At 44.0% G+C, this 14607-nt stretch overlaps 1 protein-coding gene across 2 annotated transcripts in view; it reads right to left on the bottom strand.

The window, feature by feature from the left end:
• Positions 1-14607, bottom strand: part of LOC116944252 (uncharacterized) — a 60219-nt gene that overhangs the window by 7499 nt on the left and 38113 nt on the right. For both annotated transcript variants that reach the window (XM_032957766.2, XM_032957765.2), the window contains exons 6-10: positions 9666-9838; positions 4606-4740; positions 4078-4133; positions 2837-2969; positions 1242-1316 (exon numbers count right to left, since the gene is read on the bottom strand). In XM_032957766.2, the coding sequence (XP_032813657.2) occupies positions 1242-1316; positions 2837-2969; positions 4078-4133; positions 4606-4740; positions 9666-9838 (572 nt within the window). The remainder of the gene's footprint in view (positions 1-1241; positions 1317-2836; positions 2970-4077; positions 4134-4605; positions 4741-9665; positions 9839-14607) is intronic.

The raw sequence follows: 14607 nt of genomic DNA, 5'->3' as shown, positions 1-14607 counted from the left end.
TCCTGTTGGGCTCACATTTAAATGAACATTTGCCCAATTGTAAGAATGACGTGTTGATTGCAATGCATTAACTACGCACACTGCTGTACAGGGTGGTGCATATGTCTTGTGACCCTCCAATTAATTGACCCCTAACATACAGAATTCCTGGATCCTTCACAAGGCCATTGCTAATATTTACAATGATAATTAATGAAATGATTGCATGTAATTATTACATTGCTTACATTACACACCCATTGGTATCCAAAAAGATTAAGTTTTACAGAATTAAATTAGGGTCACAAGGCATCTGGACAACTCTTGGTTGCAGCATTCCCCTCTGGATGTGATTTTATATATGGGATGATTTTATATCTATATATAAATAAGGGAAACTTGTGAATGTGTGTTAAAAATGTTTAGCATACTTCCTGACATGCAACAAACTTGAAATTTGGCATGTGGGTATCTTCCAGACTGTACACAATGCAAAAAGTATAAAAATAGACTTCTGTATTTTGGGGAGTAGGGGGGGCGCAATAATGTATACTTTTTGCACAGCAAGTGACCTGTTACATCAAATCTGTCATGTGACCCGCGCATGTGGAAGCGTAACGCGTTGTAGTGTAGTGGTTAGCGCGCTGCGCTACGAACCCGGCGAGCCGAATTCGATTCCCGCTCACGGCCACCACCGGTGACGATAATTTTAACCGCTCCTGGGCCTCCCCTAGGTCGACTCAGCCTCAAACGAGTAACTGCTGTGGTGTGTGAACATCGCCACTGGGGGGACAAAGGCGGCCGGGCGTGGTGCTGGCTACAAACCCCCTCGTGTGCCGTGCTGGCCTTCATAGGTGCTCGCTAACAGCACTTGCCCCCTACAGTCTCACAGGCTACACTGGGGATCTTTGTCTTTATCCTGTGTGTGTGTGGGGTGGGGGGGCAGCAAATGCATAGCGATTCGCACGCTGCGCTACGAACCCGGCGACCCGAGTTAAATTCCCGCTCACGCCCACCACCGGTGACGATTATTTGAACCGGTCCTGGGCCTCCCCTAGGTCGACTCAGCCTCAAACGAGTAACTGGTGTGGTGTGTGAACATCGCCACTGGGGAGACAAAGGCGGCTGGGCGTCGTGCATCCAAGTCCCGGGCGAAGCCGGATAGTAAAGCAAGTATTATATATAAAAGAAAGATTCATTGAAAGCTCATGTGTTCATAACTACAGCTTGAGCAACCACCTCGGAGAGAAGAGAAGACTTACTTTGTAAAGGCTCTTCGAAGGCGCACTGTGACGACTCCTCACTTTTTATGCTTTTCGCTTTTGCAGGCACCGTGACTGCACGCACACACACAAGACAGACGTTACAATGTGCCAGAGTTTAATCCGTGAAGATGTTCAATAGCTCAAATATTCATCACAGGATAAAGGGTAAAGGTGCAGCCCCGCAAGTGCCTGCTCATGCCAATGTTGGCTGATGGTCCTCTGCTATAGGGAGCTCTCCAGAGCCTCTTAAGGGTATTCTGGACTACTCTCTCTCACTTGCCAGATGTTTTGGAAGAGGTGGAAGTAGTCACACTAACCCCGCCACGTGACCTGCTGATAAACAACTGTGACATACCCATTTATACTGTTGGGTGGACAGGCGGGGGAGGATTTAAGTAACTTGCTCAATGTTTCAACTGGTGTGCTGGAAAATTTAACCAGCAGAGACCTCTGGGATTTCAAGTCCAGTGTGCTAACTATTGCATAACAGCAGCATCCCACTGAAATCGGTGCTTAATTTCAGCCTGGTCTGTCTGGATCAGCAAGCCAGACTATTTCTTCACCTAGCACACCACATCCAGTATTCCACACCTCCGATTAGCATGGCTATGTACCATGCAAAATAAGTTCAACATACATATACCTCTAGCTATGGCGACTCAAAGTCACATGCATTCTCCAATCAACCACCGACTCAGAAAATATTGCATGAGTAATTAAAAACCTTGCATTAAACCCACCACACAAACAACAGTGGAGCACCATTAATCATTGCTATGGTGAAATCAACAACCTCTTTTGGCAAACCTACAACTGCATACCAACCTTCACGCCTCCGCAGGCATTTTTTTTATTGCAAAGTTGGGTCTAATAAAAACGGTGCTATGTTGATGAAACAAAAAATATTTAACTCCACAGGCACACGTGGTGTAAAGGGATGAGCATTTTTGAGATTTCCCAATAATGCATGTACATATTCTTAGTTCTTTCGGTAAAGTCACGTTGAAGGGAAACAATAAAATAATAAAATATATATAAAACAAAAAAATTCTCACGACGTTTCGACCATAACGGTCGACACACCTGATGACGACCGTTTGTGTTATGGTCGAAACGTCGTGAGAATTTTTATTGTTTTATATATTTTTTATTATTTTATTGTTTCCCTTCAACGTGACTTTACCGAAAGAACTAAGAATATGAATTACTGCAGTCACGAAAGCTTTAAATCAAAATGCATGTACATTAAATCTATATACATGAATGTACAAGTGCTCCTATCCACATGATATTAAATCATGAAAACTTAATTTACGTGTAATAATTTTTTCACCATTGCTCCAAAAAGCTGGCCCCTCCAAAACCTTTAACTTGTTGAGCCCACTCATCATCCATGGTCAATCCACTGCTGGATGAAGGCATCCCCAAGTCGCCACCACCTCGCACGATCCTGTGATGTAATAAGCCACCTAAGCACCTGCACACAAGTTGATTTCATCGCTCCATCTCCTTGGTACTATGATACACAAATAGCGAGCCCGTCATGTGACCACTCTACGGAAACCCAGCACGAGCTTACCCTCTCCCCTTACCTGTGTCGGGTGTGTACGTGAACGGCTGCACCTCATGCGACCGCCCTGCGCTGCTGTTAACAAAAATCCCCACAGACACAGGACTGGCGATGTCGGGGTCGCAGTACGGCGGTACTTTCACTATAAGGTGGTTCTGCACATCACACACACACACGCACAGATACGTGTCACGAATGGAACAATAAGGAAAACGACGAAAGGCAAAGATCTCCCGCTCTTAAGCGCAAGTGCTGCAATAGTTGGGGTCGCCAAGAGATGTTTGGAGGCGCGGGGCAAAATGTGAGATGAGGCTCCCTCTCGAATCTGAAGTCTGAAGAAACTGCCACATCTTTGCTGTTAGTGAGCACTTATAAAGGCCGGCATGATACAAGAGAGAATGGTATGGCCTTGGTCTCCCTACTGTAGATATTTGCACAGCTTGCCAAGCACTCATTTAAGGCCGAGTTAATCTACTGGAGGCCAAAGACAGGTTCAGATTCCACTTGCCAGTGATGTTTAGCCGTGGCTGTGAATTTAACTCTGGTTGGTGTATTTTGTAGTAATGTGGCAAACCAATGTGCCACTGTTCCCCACCATACAGAAATCTGCAACTGGAAATTTTACAGTGCAACGGTTTTACAGGATGCTGCGTTGACATTTAACAAACAGCATGGAAACAGACCAAAGCGTATTTGTTTATTTACGCTTGATACCAACATGGCAGGAAGGGATACATAAACCCCACACAACACAAGGACTTTTATTAAGTTACCCGAGTGGAACACTTCGCAAGGCAAAAACCCACCCTATGGCAAGACGAGACGATCTTTACAAATTACAACATCCAAGCCATGAAAAGCATCCATTGCCACAGCTGACGCATGTGAATAGTTACTGCGCATCGACAAACAGTAAACTTACAAAAATCCATGCAGTAGACAATCTTACAAAAATGCAGTATTTATCGATAATAAAAGTATAATCACCATTGATATCAATTTCAAGGTCTGCGCTATATTCCAGTTGATTTGTAAATGTCTATCAAGGCAATTTTAATTAATTTTCACTTTCAGAAGCTTTTTATTTGTTTTTAGTGCTGATGGTTTGGCAAATGCTAACATGTTGTTTGATAGCAGCAGCATTGCTCCTGAAGCTATGCAACACAATATAATTTGGATGTACATTGCCTTCAAATGCAACCGCATCTCAAGATGGCACATCACTGCATGCTCCGAATGCAAGAATAATGGAAATGTGAATACCTGGTGATAAAACTCCATATCAATCTCTGCTTCTGCCTCCCACACAACTTGTCCTTCTGTATCGAGAGGACAGAACATAACAAACTGGTTCGTGTCAAACTCTTCAGAGAATGCCAGCAGACAGTGCTTCGTATTGGTGACATTACATATGCAAACTTAATAGCGCCATGGGTCAACAGCAAGACTACGAGGCAACGTTAAAATAAGCACTCCCGTCAAGCGACAGACAGCATTGTTTTCAGACAGCTATCAAGCTGAACATACATTGAATGTTTTACTCAAAATAACACGATGGCTCTACAGCGACTTCTGATGTGCAATAGAAAAAAATCACGTTACGTTGGAGGTCACTGTACTCACTCCAATGCCCCCCCCCAAGCCCGACAATTGGCCACTTATCTCTCCCGATCCCACTCGCCTTTCATCACTCATTTCACCTCGCATCTCCCACCACCACAACCCCGTTATACCCTCCGACGTCCATCCCACCCCCCCAACCACACGGGGGAGCTCTGCCCCGGCACGCACCTGCTGCAGTCTCCTGGAAGATGACCTTCACACCTTTGAGAAAGTTCTTGCCGATGATAAAGAGCTCCTCACCCCCTTGTGGTGAGCAACTGTGTAGGCTCTTTTTCAAGATCTCTGGAGTTCCTGCTGGCTGAGCTGCAAGACACAGCAGCAAGAGGCGATCATTATCGTCGTCGAGGCCACACCGTTGTTGCAGTGACCACAGTCGTAACCACAACCGCGCAAGGAAAATGCTGCAGCTGATATCGCAACCGACGATCCTCAGCAACCCAACTGTCATCCGAATCACCACGCTTTACAGCAATTCACGCCAATTAACAAGTTGTACTGTTCAAAAGTAGTACATCAGAATTTTGTAGAATTGTGTGTGTGTGTGGACAGATTGTCACGGGTGCCAGGGTGGCATAGTGGTAACTCTTGTACCACAGTAAGATAGTCCTGGGCTCCATGTCCGACTCCAGTACATTTTCTGCGTGGAGTCTCTTCTCCCCCGATCTGCAAGGCTACTCCGGTTTCCTCTCATTGCTAAAAATAAAACAATGTAACTGGCATTGGCCAAATATCACAATGCTAAAAGATTTCCTGCAAACCAATCCATTTGGATTACACGCAGCAATCATTTCACCATGCTGTGAAAAAACGTGGCCAGGCCGTCTTTTAAAGAGTCTTGCGAATGAGTGAGGCCTTCCTGGGTAAACAAGCCAACGGTCATAATAAATCGTGCTATATGGCAGTTCAAATATGCTAACAGTATTGTTCAACTCTTGAAACTACGAGTGCTAAAAAAACATTGTCTAAATCACAAGGGTGTTCTTTTGATATCAGTAAGCTATCATCGATTGCCGAAACGCTTGTAACAAAATACACCACAGTTTACGAATTTGTTTATAAATAGCCTACCAAAAGCATAGTTCGATTCACTGTGGGGAGGGCGCAGGGAATTCTAAGCACGAAAAGAGAACGGAGCCCCAAGTGGTCTGCACGCTATTCATGGTACTTTGCTAGAGGAAGGTATAAATCAGTACGAACCCATGTTCCACTGCATGAAATGTTGCAACAACTGCCGCATGTTATTCAATGTCAACCGATTGCTGGAGATAAAAATAGGACGAGCGGAGATGTTCGGTCACGGGATACGGCATTGGGCTGTGTCTATTGTCCCATGTTCGGTATTGATTTAATTACCTTAAAAGGGCCCAGATGCCCTCAAAACAGTGTTGAGGCTTCTCTGGTTGAGATCTGTACTGCTATGTCCTTGGTTGTGTTCATCTAACATACACAGTTACAACTGTTAAGATTTAAAGTTAAGTTAAATGATCTACAAATCAGTGTTAAATAAGCAAATCATGTGCATCTCTTTTGGAAAATATTTTTAAACATTCACCTAATTATTTCTTTACATATTCAAGGCTTATGATTGGTAATGACCATGATGATGACACCTTCTCAGTGCAGTGTGTCAAACCCTACAGACACAAGTGAGCAATGAACAGATTCAACTTCAATGTTATCTGTACAAAAGTAATCTTTTTTTATCTCGCCCAATATCAGTTATAAAATAATATTCTCGGATTGAGTCACACGGTTATCCTTGCGCTGGTATGAGAGCACGCGCGGGACTTCATACCGACGCTGGTCCAGGGCTTCCCAAAATCCTAAATAAAGACACGAGGCATGCCTGTGTTATGTGGCCATACATGATGAGCCAAGCAACCTCGTGTGCCGTGACCTAGATTTCAGTTACTCTACGAGCCTTCGAAAGCCTACCGTCTGTATTAAATTACTCTCCTTTCCCCTCTCCCATTTCCAGTGCCCCAGGCCAGCTGGCTCACCCGGGCATTCTTACACAATAAACTTATCACTCCTTAGAAAAATGTTTTTGCAAAACGTGATATAAATTTCAAAAGTCTCGTTGATTAAATGCATTTACAACCTACGCTCTTGTTTGAAAGTTCCATGCTTTTCCCCCATTATTTCTTCCTTTGGGGTTGAGAATGCCACGTGGGACAATTTATACCTCTGGCAGCGTGGGGCATGGTGAGGGCATAACCATTAGCATCGGCTTTGCGCGTGGAACAGCTGACCCCTGACTTACAAACTGGGAACGGTAATCAGCAGGTTTGCAGAAACCCTCACGCCAGGATAAAGAGCTTCTTTATTTAGCCGTGGCAGTCACACCAGTGATCAGTTTAGCGGGGCACACATGGAGTGGTGCCAGGGACACAAAGGCAGCGTGTGACAGAGGTGACTGGCAACAGCAGAGCAGATTCACTGCTCAATAGTCCGATTCAGGTTTTTTAGTTGTCGGCATACAATTTTTATTTACACGAGCCAAGGATGAATCGTGTTAGTAGCCATGATGAATTATGATTAACAAAAGTTTAATTGGTTTGATAATTTCTACATTACTGTATTTTATTTAGACCTTTGTGAGAGCTTACGTAACTGCATCAGTTTCCATCAAATGAAATGCCTGTTCACATTTTACAAAAGCCAGCCACAATGGTATTTGATAGTTATTTATACTTTATATAGATTTATGTTCTCACGAGTACAACAACCGTTACTAAATACAGCTGTCACGGGTTGCTTTGCCTCTCAACTGCCCATTACACAATTCTCTATCATAAACAGTTAAAATGTGATCGTAGGGGATTCCCACCAAAAAAGAAAAGGCGATGAGGATGGCCACTTGCGGAGATGAAACCCTTCATCAAGCATGGCTATTAATAAAGTCTCATTTGTCCTGCCTACACTTCGATTCACCAACCTGTATTGACCAGCATGGTGAAGTATGGTCAATCAACTCCCATGACTTGCACGGATTGAGGAGCCTTTATCCAGCAGAGAAGGGACAAATGGCTGTAACATTTTGTTATTTTATCATTAGGCCTTCCGGCCAGGAAAGTCACGAAAAAATTGCACACGAACGACGCATTCACGCAAGCACCCGATGTTCCATTTTGAAGTTTTAAAATGAAACATCTTTTGTATTATGTTTTGAATGACATAATTGTACTTCTTCATTAAAAGCTTCGATAATTTTACATCTGGAAGACTTAATTGAAAACGACATTCGTGTGAATTTTCTCTCGTCGTTAAGTAGATGGCCTTGCTGGGGGTTTGGTTCGATGCGGACTTTCACCTGTTTGGGATTGCGGGATCGAGATAAGGCGACAGAGCTGGCCGTGCGAGAAGACCGTCGCCTGCAGATCGATTCCAACGTAATCGAACGTTTGTCCCTGCGCCTCCGTCGTTCATGCAGGGGGCGCGTAGGTTTGCAGCGCCCCCTGCATGAAAACGACGGAAAGTGCAGCGTTCACCACAGGTAAAGTTGTGTGTTTAATATTTTTCTTCTCAGCCTTTCCATTAAAATAATATTAATCACAATTACCCAAGTTGAACAGTTCACATCATGTATCTTTTGACTTTATCTTCTGCCAATAAATGGGTTTTATTTCAGGAGTTCATTCGGCGATCCACCAGCCTTCGTGAGATTAAGTTTCACAGTTGGGTACTTTGCCAAATGCCAAAAAAACCCTGCCCATTTGACACAATCGCACTTCAGCAGTGCTCCCCCGGTGGGTCGACAAAAGATCACGTGGCCTCCGATGGATATTTCCAACTGGATATCAAAACTCGATCTACCCTTGTAAATATTTCTATTTCCACACGACAGAATCTCGTGTCAAGTGCATAAAACGCAACGATACCAAGCAACACAGTACAGGGTGTCATTGTGCCTGCAAACTTTCAGAGTCCCTCGTGAGGTTTCTTGCTACGGGAGTACATAGTACACGCAAATATATCTGTTTCAACGGCTTGCGCACTAGCAATGAAACGCTAGCTTCTCAGTACGGGCTGACTGCTTACTTCATGAGGCTACTGCCTGTGAAAACCTGAACGTCCACAAGTATTGATTACTCAGTGGCCAAACTCCCCGTGGCGTAACATGCAACGATTTGAATCCCCCAGAATGCTATACATGGCAATTGACATGAACGAAAATAATCACACCCTGGGTCCACTTAAGAACAGAACATTTTAATCACCGATTTAAAGCTTTCGTGATTGCAGTAATTCATATTCTTAGCTCTTTCGGTAAAGTCACGTTGAAGGGAAACAAAATATATATAAAACAATAAAAATTCTCACGACGTTTCGACCATAACGCAAACGGTCATCATCAGGTGACAAACCAACGGCAAGAAACATATACTCTGTTTCTTTTTTTTATTGTTTTATATATTTTATTGTTTCCCTTCAACGTGACTTTACCGAAAGAGCTAAGAATATTTTAATCACTGCTCATCACAAGGGTGGACATGCACTCTCAGAAGGCCAGGGTGCCTATGCCACATATATGGCATCCACGGCACAAGTTTAATATATAAATGCAGCGTTCACATTTTCTGTAGAGTTTTACAGAGCCACTTCTCACATTTAAGCAGAAATTGCGAGGTATAATAAATGTGTACATTAATTATTAACTTTGTATGCAATGGCCATCCCTTTTTCATTACACTGCTGGATGTTGGTTATTTTGACCATACTTCACCGTGCTGGTCAGTGTGGGTTTGTGAAGGAGGGGGTGGGTTACAAACCAGTTAAGATCTTCCTTGGTAAACAAGTGTAGTAATAATAAACAATGGGCACCCAAGAAACTGCACTGCCCACTAGTACTGTCCCAGAACCACCTCGCAAAACTGAGGTGAAGTATAAACTATAAAACTACAAACTTTGTATTTTACCACGTAAGGCCCACTGAGCTATATAGCTCTTTTCAGAAGCAATCTGGCCACAAATGACAGCTCAACTAAGCGGTTTATCACGTGGAAATGTATTGCAATCAAATACTCTAAAACGAATGTTTCTAAATGTGGAGGGAAAAACTGGAGAAAAATCCACCCGGCCACAGAGAGAGAGAGAGACATGGAAACTTAAAATATACAGCAGGTGTGAGGGTTGGAATCAAACCCACTACCCTCCTTGTAGATCAGGCGAGGGACGTAACATCTTGCCACCGAGTATGGTCGGTCGGGTGCGGCGTCGGCACTCACTGCACAGGATGGGCGTGGAGCAGGCCTGCAGGGTGAGGGCCGGCCCATCGGGCCGCGGGATGGTGACGCGGAACACGAGGCGCACGCGCGTGCTTTTCTTCTTGGAGCGCACGGGACCGATGCGAGCCTCCACGTCTGCATTGCGCAGCTTCAAGATGCCGACACAGTCCACGCTGCAAGGGCGGGGGGGGGGGGGGGCAGTGATGACGACCAACGGTTAACGGTTGCGCCCGCAGGGGGGGGCGGCATTGATGGCCAATACGAGAATAACTGCACAAAGGTGTGTCTAGAACAGTGGTTCTTAACCTGGGGTGCACGCACCCCCTGGGGATGCGAGATGTCCTTCCTGGGGGTGCGAGAAGTTAAATAATCGAAAACACATTAAGCACGGGCACCTAAGTACGACTACTTTGCGTCATCAAACCTATGTTATTTATTTATGAACATTATAATTGTTTTACGATTGAGAAGCAAAGGAGTGCAAGGCTACAGTAAAGGTTAAGAACCACTGGTCTCGAATATGCTGCTCCTTGGGTCTGATTGGAAATCTACTTAAGAGAAGCCTCCTGAAGAAGCTCTCCCAACACCATGGAGCAAAACGTGGGACGTCATGCCGGACTAAACACGTGGTATTCAACCAGAAAGCCCACCAGAGGAGCTGAAAGACTAGTTCTCTGTCTGGACTCATTACACAATGTAACACAATTTTTCTTCCTGGGTCGTCAGTGTTATTCCCTAAATACTTATGCCTAAAAAGTATAGAAAATGGCTATTATTCCCCACAAGCTTGCTTTTGTGACCAGGACAGTGATATTTTGGAATGTATCTATTTTCAATTAGGAAACAGGCGAATTTGTGTCTTTTCGTTAACATAAAGTCACAAAAAACAACATACAAATCAAAATTATCATGTATTTATACTAAAGTAATAAAAAAATTACAAGAAAATATTTAGAAGTGAGTAATTTTTCGAGATTTACGAATATTTACGATTATACGAGAACATGATGGGTAGTCTCCCATCATGTTCTCGTTATTCTGTTCTTGGTAGCGGCGTTCAAAGTCCAGTATATCCTGGGGGAAGCGCTCGCCTTGCTCCTCCGAGTACGCTCCCATGTTCTCCTTGAATTAATCAAGATGAGCATCAAGGATATGGACTTGAGGGACATCCCACAGCCCATTGTGCCGTAGTTCTTCACCAGGGTCTCAACCAGCTCCACAGTTTTCGACCTTGTGTTTGCCCCGGAAGCCACGAACCACTGCGGCGCAAAGCTGTTCCAAGCGGCTTTCTCCTTGCTAGTGAGCTTCTTGGGGAATTAATTGCACTCCACTATCTTCTTTATCTGTGGTCCGACGAAGACAACGACTTTGACCTTTGCCTCAGACAGTTTCGGGAAGAAGTCTTGAAGGTACTTGAAGGCTGCCGACTCCTTATCTACAGCTCTGACAAATTGTTTCCTAAGGCCCAATTTGATGTGCAGTGGTGGCATCAGCACCTTCCGGGGGTCCACCAGTGGCTCCCACTTGACGTTGTTCCTCCCCACAGAGAAATCGTTCCGCTGTGGCCAGTCCCGCCTGTGGTGGTGCATCCTGGTGTCCCTACTGTCCCAAAGGCAAAGATAGCAGGGAAACTTGGTAAAACCGCCTTGGAGACCTATCAGGAATGCCACCATTTTGATGTCTCCGATGACCTCCCAGCCATACTCGTCATACTTCAAGGCATCCAGCAAGGTCTTGATGCTGTTATAATCCTCTTTGAAGTGCACCGAGTGAGCCAGGGGAAGAGACGGGTACTTGTTACCATTATGGAGCAGCACGGCTTTGAGGCTCCTGGATGAGCTGTCAATGAAGAGGCGCCACTCATTCTGGTTACAGGCGATTCCAATTGCCTGGAACAGACTGGTCACATTGTGGCAGAAACAGAGCCCATCTTGATGGGTGAAGAAGCTGCAAAAAGGCTGGTGACGCTTCCTCTGATCTGCGACTTGCACACTTTCATCCAACAAGTTCCACTGCTTGAGCCTAGACGTCAAAAGCTCTGCATTGGACTTGGTGAGACCAAGAAATCTGATCAAGTCGTTGAGGTCTTTTTGGTTGGGGTAGTATGGGTTTCTCTCCTCAGCTCCACATCTGAAATTGTCATCTGAATCTACAACGTCTTCCTCGCTCTCTGACTTGCTGCTCTCTTCTAAAGATGGCTGCTCTCTCTCCGGAGGAGTGGGTACAGGGAGCCCAAGGCAGTGTGGCACCGGGGCGATGGATGAAGGAAGGTCCAGATACGTGATAGCAGGTGCATTCTTGCAAGAAAGACGTTTGGAAGGGTCCACCATGCAGAAGTAGCAGTTGCTTGAGTGGTCAGTGGGTTCCCGCCAAATTATTGGGATAGCGAACTTCATGGCTCTCTTTTCCCCTCTGTACTATCCTACAAAAATACATTTATTTCACCCATGACTAATGTGTAAGAGATTAAATCTTAACTTGAAGCTTTCGTGACTGCAGGAATTAATCTTCTTTGGGTCTTTCGGTAAAGTCACGTACATAGGTTTAAAACATAAACAAAAAACTACGACGTTTCGATCGCAACACAAGTGATCGTCATCAGGTGCAAAAAAGGGGGGAAAGCCACTAAAGGCAAGCTGTTTTAAAGGTTTAAAATGGGCGTAGCCCAAGCGTCTTGGTATCAGAAAGAAGTGGACGGGGTACAAGTGCCCTGGGGCCAGCAGAAGCGGAGATGGTTATGACAATGTGAGATTGGAGAGCAAGAAAGGGAAGACGCACAAGCCGTGGAGAATTTAACAACTTGTGGTACGCCCAACACAGAGGCGACACCGCAAGGACTGGAATTGCTTGTCCCATCTTAAGTAAAATAAAACTAACATCGGAAGGTGACAAGATGGAAACATCACAACCAGTTATGACTTAAACTGGTTGATGACGTCCTTCCAATGATTTCTGTGTTTGTACCCATCCTCTCGGTTGAAATTGTGTCTGTCTGTATATCTGGATGGCTTCATGAACGAATCTTTGTTGATAGCCAGTGGGCTTGCAAAGTACCTTCGTCTCAGAGAAATCTATTTCGTGTGAGCCTACCGCATTAAAACAATGATCAGCCACGGCCGAAGTGTTGGTCCTCCCGTGTTTCAAATCTATCTTATGCTCATGAACACGGTAATCATTGGAAGGATGTCATCAACTAGTTGAAGTCATAACTGGCTGTGATGTTTCCATCTACTCACTTTTAAATCTTTTGTCGTCATTTTTGTATTACTTTGGTATAAATACATGTTAATTTTGATTCATATGTTTTTTATGACTTAATGTGAACGAAAAGACACAAATTCGCCTGTTTTCTCATTGAAAATAGGTACATTTAAAAATATCACTGTCCTGATCACAAAAGCAAAGTTTGTGGGGAATAATAGCCATTTTCTGTACTTTTGAGGCATAAGCAATTAGGAAATAACACTTACTACCCAGGAACAAAAAAATATACAAATTGTTCCAGTGTTATCAAAAGGCGACAGCTCTACATCTACTCTTTTGCATGGCAGTACATTCTACAAAACTAGTGTAGAAACAAGCGATGATGGTGGCTGTTTACCTCTGTACAGTTGTACACGAGAACTGGGTTACTCAATCAGGCCTTAGCGCACACTCGCCCACAATGCCAACCCACACGCGTCCGTGGAAATAACTCCAATTAATATTTTTTGTAAAAACTCTCCCAGGAGGCATCGGGTGGGCTGAAGGTAATGGTGTGAGACTTCACCGACAAGTTAACCTATCTGACACTCAAAGGTGGTTTCATTGCAGAGCAGCAACGGAGTACAGCTGAACAATATATATAAATGCTCACTCGTCGGCAAAGTGTGGACTATTGGTTTACGTGGGCCAAGTTATAATTATCACTTCCTTGTAAGCACAATTATGTAATCCTGTGCACCCAAAGCACACCCGAGAACACTTTTTGGAAAATTATCTTAATTAACTAAAAATCACAAGGACACTTAATGTTATCTCACAAAACGAGCAATAAAAAATAACAAAAACGTAGATAAATTGTACGTTCTATATGTGTTGTATGGACAGCATGATACGCATATGGAAATGTTTAATGGAAACATTCTTGGCTACAACAGCACATGATTTGTGCAAGAGCATGTTTTTCAATCGGTTCCCACACGCTCTAGTTGATTTTTTTCTTCTCTTTTTCTCTTACTTGAACGCTTGGTCCACACGTTTAAGCGAAGCATAATGGTCACAATGCAAATGCCAAACCAGACAAAAATTAAAGGCACGCCACTGCTCTATGCTATCCACAGCATCGACATTTAATGGTGGGAATAAACACATTAGGGTGACTAAAGCACTTACTCCTTGGCTCTGCATTATAGCCCAACAAATACTATTTGCCACGTTCCAGCCATTTAACATTGTTCCACGCACCATTCCAATCACTAGAGATTAGGATTTTTCTCCAATATTATTCATCAGTGTCTTAAAGCCTTAATAGGGAAATATGTTGCTGTGAGATGCATAAAACTTCATCATCTCACAGGTAGCCCTGGACTAGCAAACAAAGGTGAGTGCTATTCAGTTACATTTCAGTGATCTTTCAATCGCGATATTTCAACATTACTATTCTACAAGGGGTGAGGACCGATGGTGAAGAATAATGACAGTGTGGAGGCCAGGGAACGGAACGCATTTAAAGTACATCCCTAGATGAGATGGAGTGACAAAATCAGTCTTGTGCAGATGCTAGGTGGATATCATAGCATTGTGAGAAATGGTGACAGCTTAGAGAGACCTTCATCCAGCATGGCTGATGATGATGACTTAAATATCCTGTGTACATATCTAGTATATCAGCATGACTCCATGGAGGGAGGGGGGGGAAACTCACAGTTTTATTATTACTTTGTCTCCACCACTATAGCTA

Source organism: Petromyzon marinus, chromosome 20 (genome assembly GCF_048934315.1).
Source record: "Petromyzon marinus isolate PM22_M1 ecotype Great Lakes invasive population chromosome 20, UKy_Petmar_22M1.pri1.0, whole genome shotgun sequence".
Lineage (NCBI taxonomy): Eukaryota > Metazoa > Chordata > Hyperoartia > Petromyzontiformes > Petromyzontidae > Petromyzon > Petromyzon marinus.
The sequence above is the reverse complement of the archived record's forward strand: the minus strand, read 5'-3'. Positions and strand labels throughout refer to the sequence as shown.